Source organism: Barbus barbus (genome assembly GCF_936440315.1).
Source record: "Barbus barbus genome assembly, chromosome: 21".
Taxonomy (NCBI): domain Eukaryota; kingdom Metazoa; phylum Chordata; class Actinopteri; order Cypriniformes; family Cyprinidae; genus Barbus; species Barbus barbus.
This window is the reverse complement of record NC_136749.1, coordinates 4,966,461-4,973,768: the sequence shown is the minus strand read 5'-3', so window position 1 is coordinate 4,973,768 and position 7,308 is coordinate 4,966,461. Positions and strand designations below refer to the sequence as shown.

General features: G+C 37.5%; 1 protein-coding gene across 1 annotated transcript in view; it reads left to right on the top strand.

The window, feature by feature from the left end:
* Positions 1-4,943: 4,943 nt before the first annotated feature.
* Positions 4,944-7,308, top strand: part of LOC306887163 (glutamate receptor ionotropic, kainate 2-like) — a gene marked incomplete at both ends in the record, with an annotated part of 195,665 nt that continues 193,300 nt past the window's right edge. The window contains one exon of the mRNA XM_079444708.1: positions 4,944-5,070. Within this exon, the coding sequence (XP_079300834.1) occupies positions 4,944-5,070 (127 nt within the window). The remainder of the gene's footprint in view (positions 5,071-7,308) is intronic.

The following is a 7,308-nucleotide window of genomic DNA, read 5'->3' as shown; positions in this document are numbered from 1 at the left end:
GAAATGTACCTATGAGCTATGATGAAAATTACAGGCCTCTCATCTTTTTAAGTGGGAGAACTTGCACAATTGGTGGCTGACTAAATACTTTTTTGCCCAGCTGTAAATATATATGTATATATTCTATACATAAGTGTACAATTATTGCAGTGTTTTGGTTGCTTATTTATGGCTTTGTGTTCTGTGTCTTATTGTTTGTTGCACCGGCGGTGTGTTTCATTAGATGTGTATTTCTTCCTGTGGCAGATTAGGTGAATAATTAATTTCCTCTCCGATATGGTAGACTGGTTGTAATTAAAGAGAGAGGGGAAAAGCAATGAGACGCCTTGCTTCTATCACTTCCTCTCTCTCTTTCTTTCTCTCTCCTCCACACGAAGTCAGAGCCTCATAACACAGAAGCGACAGAAAGCTGAGACTATAGTGAGTGTGTCCTTTAGAAGACCCCCAGAGCTGTCATGGCTATTTCAAATGCAGTTCACAAGAAGGAGCCATCTCATTATTTGGGCCATACCTCTGATCACACTCTACGAGACCAGCCTGGTCAAACTCTCACTCAAGACTTACAGTCAGGGACAACATGCTTTGTGTCTTGTCTTAGTCAAAGATGACAAAGAATGTTGGCTTTCTTTTTTGGATATGGACCGACATCACATATGTGGTGCAAATAAACAATATGAATGCCAGACAACAAACCGCTGGATGAACGGACAAGAGAACAAGGCAACACAATAAAACCACACTGGAATTCCTTAAGATGAGTCAATCATTACATAATGACATGATTTTGCAATTTGTCACAGATGTTTATGTTGAAATCTTAAACAATTTAAAATATATCTGCAGTTTCATGATTTACATTTCATAATCGTTATATTGCATATATTCATATCATCCTGGGCAATAATGATTCAACAGCTTTTTTTGTAGCATTGGAGGACAATGCATACTGTTGTTAGTAGTTTAATGGTAAAGCATGTTTAACCACTTAAAGTTAGTGTTTAAAAGTGATTATACTTTAAGGGGAGACACTGCAGGCAAAAACACAGTTTTTTCATGCACCTGTCAAATTTGAGATTTTGGGCTTTTTGGTTTTTCATAAAGTATTTCTTCTAGTGGAAAGAAAACATCCAAAAGACACTGTTAAGTGTTTCTTTTATAGCACTTTATCTATTTGTGTCAATAGATTTCAATTACAATACATCATTATAAAGGCCGTTTTCTCAAAATGGGTTTTCTCTCCTACACTGAGCCATAAATCTCCACTTCAGCAGCACTTACACAAACCAAACTTTACATCTTTATTCCTGTCTATATCCTGAAGGTTTTTACAGAGGGATTTGTTCATATATAATTTGCTTGATTATTTTATTCCCCCCAAAAATGGTTTTATTCCCCAATGTATTGTTTTCTGTCAGTTCTAAGTATTTTCTGAATTATGGAGTGACAAAATGAGATGCCCCAAGATGTCCCTCTGTAAAAACTGTTGACTCTGTCAATAAAATGAAATAAGAATTCTGAAACCAACTTAATCTAGTGTTTAGATTTTTGTTCTAGAAATGTAAGCAAATTAGCACACATTTCATTAAATAATGCCTCATTTGCATATTTAAACTTAACATCTTATAAAGCTTGTAATACAAAAATTTTTTGCAATTATCAATGTAATCAACTAGGTAAGTATGGTAACTATTTTTTTTTTTTTACCTTATTCACCTGCAGTGTCTCGCCTTAAATGACAATACACGTGATTTTACTGAAAATATTGTTTATTATTAAACGTTTTTAACAAGTATTGAAGTTGGCATATACATATTCAATTATGAACATATATGTATTGTATTATTTATTGTTATTTTCATATTTATTGTAATGAAAGTGGATTTAAATGTATTTAAAATTACGAAGAACGATTAATATTAACTTTATAATTCATGGAAAATAGATAATTCCCTGTCAGAGCCTGTGTGATCTCATTGGTTAAAAAAAAAAAAAAAAATTAATAAAATAAATTAATAAAAATAAAAACTTAATATTTTAGTTATTTACGTTGTAGCGTTTTATGGCATTAAGTTTTTAGCCTTTTGTGCTTTAACACGATCTTTGTTATTATTACATAATAATATATAGTATAATAAGTCTGTAACTTTATTTGTATACCTCAATTCAGTTAAGAATTGTAAAATAAACAGTCACCAAAATTCCCTCTCACAATGTTGGTAATAAGCTTAATATAGCAGCAGTTCCAACACATGATTCATGGTTCTTGTTTTGGAAGTCTTTTTGAGAATGCGATTTTTTTTTTTTTTTTTTTTTTTTTTGCCGTCTCTCATTTACAGCACGCGATTAATGTGAGATGGCAGCTCAAAGCATGCATTAAATCCAGCGTTACCTTGCTGTATAGCTGTTTTAATTGATATACTCCCAGCATATATCTATTAAATATATTTACAGCGCAGTGCGAGCTGTGTGTCTTTAAGCGGGGAGTTGTGTTCGTCCGACAGGAGGCGTGTCTCCTCCACAGAGCCGAGCGGCTCCTCCATCTGAACACATGAACTACTGCTCCCACTGTACTCACACTTCATCAGCCTGAGCTGCTCTCAACATCCGAGGTAAGGACATCTATCTTCACCGTCACCACACTTTTAGCGGCTCTTACCTTGCTTTTAAATTCATATCGTTGAAACGACTAAAGTTTAGCTTAATTTTACAGGACGGAACAATTCAACTGATCAGACTGCTGCATGTGCTTATCTTTGAAATCTCAAATAATAACCGAGGTAACAATTGCATTGAATTATTAATGTCCTTGGCAAAAAAAAAAAAAAAAAGTGTTTTTTTTTTTTTTTTCTCCTTAATTATAAAGAGGGTTATGATGACCTGTAGGTTAATAAAGAATGTTGAGACCCCTGGTTCGACTGCACGATCCTAGTTTAAAATGCACCGCCCCTCACACAGTCTCTCTCTCTCACACTCACACACACACACACTCACACACACACACACACCCCTACCTCCCTCTGAATCTACATGCACGTATGTCTGCTGAGAGGTTGAAGGAAGGATCACTAAGTTATTAAATATGCCCTTGCCAGGAAATAGTGTGTCACTGCTGTTGATGAGTCTTTTAGTATCACTTGAATTACTTCTGTGGGAGCCATCACTTATAAAGAGACATTTCATTTGAGACTCAAAGGATACACTTTAAAAACGATCTTCTGAATGTTTGAGCAGATAAGCACACATACCGCACAAGTGAAAGAAATCCCAAATAAAAACTATGGTTGAAGTAAAGAATATACACAGCAAACATGACTTATACTGTATGATTTGCCAGAGAACAAACAAACACACACGTATTTATCATTATAATGTAAAATGCATTTTACTATATTTTTTTTTAAACATTTTTTTTAAACATTTTAAACAGTTTCATTAATTATCCTTCCCATATTTTTTGCAGAAAATAAAATCACAGAATACACACTTCTCAAATTGACAGTCGCATTAGGTGCATTCATTACATTTCTATTTTAGTGGTTTGGCCTGCATACAATACTCAGACATTTCTTGGAGGAAACAAATCCTTAATGGTCCATCTGAGAGGATAAAAGAGTGTGTGTTCCTGCAGCTGTGAGGTGATGGCAGCTGATTCGGTATAAAGCGACGTGAATGCGGATACTGATGAAATACAGTAGAGTGGATTGAGGAGCCTCTGTCGTCGCTGTCCGTGGTGCTGACAGCCACCAGCTCTCTCATCAGCTCAAGGCAATCTATTCTAGTGCACATCTTAAGCCTATTTTGAAAGTAGGGGCACAATCGAGGTCTTTTTAATTTAAGTTGTACAGGGTTCGTCCTCATTAGGCCCTTTTCTGGTTTTAAAGGCCCCAGAGCTCAAAGAGCACCGTATAGCTACAGATATAATCTTCGATATGTTCTTATTTTGTCATCTTCGTATTTTGTCAGCGCGGAAACAGATACTGGAAGAATAGAATAACTTACGCGCGTGCACACACACACGCACACATATATATGGAAAACGATTAGGCTTCAGTTGTTAATTATTTATTGTAACATGCATGAACAATATCATGATGATGATAATAATAATAATAAAACATGATCATTTACATGAGATCCCCTTCCAGAATATTACTGTCATTTCTGAATAATACCAAGTTAGCATAGTTTTATTGTAGCAGAATCTATGTGCAGTAGGATATTCTTCCCCCCCCAAAACTGTTATTTAGCCTACTATTATTTTTGCGAAGTAATCGCAGTTTACGAGAGCAGTAGGAAGAATAAATAAAAGTGCATTTATACGAAAGCACGTGCGTCGTAGGGTTTTGAGTTAGTTTCGGAATCTAACAAATGATTGCAGTTGCATTAGATGAAAACAATGTGAAAAAAAATCCTTTTTGTCTGAAATACCCGAGACAGCGTATTGGCTGCACAGACAAACGGCTGCGCCTGAAGGATCATCTGAGCATGATACCTATGAACAGAGATGTTACATCCATGCACGGCATTCGCTTTGAGACGTGAAGCATGTTAGAGTGGGAAATGGATGTTGTGAGTGGTCAGTGTTGCGCTCGCGTTGCTCTCGGCTCGACGTCAGTGTGAGTGCAGCAGTGCAGTAGACAGCATTACACGAGCAGCCTGCGCTCGTCGCTGCCGCTTCTGCGATCCGCTACACTAGCTCTCATCACTCATCCCCGTGTTGCTCTGCTCTTCCAGGCCACCCGTACATGGATTTCTCCTGGATTTCCCTTCTATAACATGGACGCCCGGTCGGAAGGTTGCTCCTTTGCGCAGTGAGACGGACATGCGGAGCATCGCTGATATGGAGTGCCCTCTTCGGTCTCAGTGACCATGCCGTGATCACATCGCTGACAAAAACAAAGCAGAAATAAGTGGGAATCTAACGATCCATCCAGGGGAATGACATGCAGTGTATCGCAGGCATCACGAAGATGTGCTCTCCTCTGGTAACTCATCAGAGATGGCTTGGGCTGTTGCTGCTCTTACTGTGTGTGGGATATTCTCACGGGATGCCACATGTGTTAAGATTCGGTAAGAGCCTTCTTAAAAATATATATATACATTTAACAAGACTCCTTTTGTCGTGTTCGCCGTGAAGCTCCTGCTGTGGCTCTAGGTTTGCCGCTCTCTGTGCATTATTATATATCACCCAAAGCTTGAATGTTAAATGAAAGATGCTATCTTGACTTCCCCCCTTAAAAAGAGTTAAAAGTCGGTGCGGATTTGTAGGGAACGCTACTTTTCCAAACACAGAACTTTCTGAGCCCCAATCACCCATGCAAAAGTTGCGTACAGGTTGTGACGGAGGCAAAACCCCTTCCAAACACTGTACAATACGCTGTCGCATATTGCATCTATATGCATAAAACAATATGCTGTTGCATATTCTCTTGTTCCATATTGTTTCTGAATGTTTCATGAGGAGAGAAGTCTGGCTGTGAGGTATTGCAATGGCATATTTTCTTCTGTTATTGCCTAAGGTCATAAGAATTCTATTCTATTCTATTCTAGTGTTCAGGTTACAATAATATTCAATGCAATAAAAGTAACCTGTAATTGTTACCTTTTAAAAGCTATTTTTACCTGATTTAACCCGTGTTGTCATGTTGGTAACAAAAAACATTTATCAGTGTTTTTTAGTAATATTTCTGACTTGAATAAAACCAGTAAATGGTAATATGTTACCATTTTAGGTTACCTTTTTTTTCAGTGCAGAGAACACTGACGGTTTAATATATACACCGTAGGATACCGAGTGTATATTAGGCACCTGTGTATTTCAGGTTTTGGATTGTACTATTGTGGTGTTTGCTTTAAATAATATTTTAAAGATCACCGAAAAAGTTAAACATGATTTAGAGTAGGCTTTCACTGCATAGATGTTCTCTTGCATGTTGCTATTAGCAACCATTTAATGAATGCTTTGAGGAAGGCCATCCAAGCTCAGCATCGCCTCCCAGAACTGAGTCACAGGCGCTTTCTTAATGGAGTTGTAGTTTTAATAGGAGCGAACATGTTCGCTTCAGTCTTATTATGGTCAACAATGAAGAGGAAATTTCCCTGCGAGTGGAAATGTCCAAAAAACGTCAGCAGACTCGTATCAAACACTGTTGCTCTCTGGGGTGAGGCCTGTCTGATGTGCTTCTTTTCCAGTCTCAATCAATACAATCAAATAATGTCAAATGCACCTCAGGGATTTCCGTTGCATATCCCAGGGCTTCCTTTAATTATGTGATGTAATAAGCTGTTTTTTTTCTCACTCCTGGACACCAGCACAAACCGAAAACGCATCACACAATCACACACCCCAGCAATATTTAGCCTTCAAGTCCTGTTTTCATAACTGATTTCCTCAGATGCTGCCTTAAACTGTGGAACTAATGTAACATAATGGAGACATTTTCCAAATTTAGTTTATCATTACTGTGCATGGTTTGCAATTAGCGGAATGGGTAAGTATGCTTTGTGCCACAAGGGAATTATTTGAAGCCTGCAAACAAACATTCATAGCTTTTGCGCTTTAATTGTTAGAATGCATTTCGCACATGATTGTGTAAGAAAGCTGGGTTTATTTACCCTATAGACTTTGTTGCGAACACATAACTGCAAAATGATTGCACGTTTTGAAATATTGCAAAGAATATGCTTTCGTATCATATCTTCCACTTTTTAATTTAACTAGACATTTATTTGCCGTGGGATTGTTAAAAATAGTAGCAGCAATGTTAATTGGCAGAGATGCATGGATATGGTACGCTTTATTATTGCTGTTATTGTTCATGGTGGCTTTGTTTCTCATTATACACTGATATTCACTGCTGAGCGCTTGGATGTTGTGTGTGTGTGCATAAAAATAGTGCAGAAGATTGCATTTCTTTTAGTTCCAGTGGGATATATTCTTGTGGGTGTGTAAGTGGCACAGGTTTGTGAATAATATTGCATCCATAGCCGTGTAGGACAAGTGAGGTCTTCTCTTTTTGTGCAGAGAAAATACACAATGTTGAATGGGATGATGGGGAAACGGAACGAGCGCTACTGTCTTTCGCATGTGTCATCACATTCTCCGTCCCTGCATTAGGAAGCAGCTGTCTGTGACAACATCTGGCTCTCAGCCACTGTCCCACCGTCCTCTGTGACTTCAGCTGCCCTTCTCTCACTCTCACAAACAATTCTCTCCACGTTTGGATACACGTTTTATATTTATTGCTAACAAACACTGTTTATATTTCAAAGCATTTGATACATTTACATTAAGATATTTAAATGGAT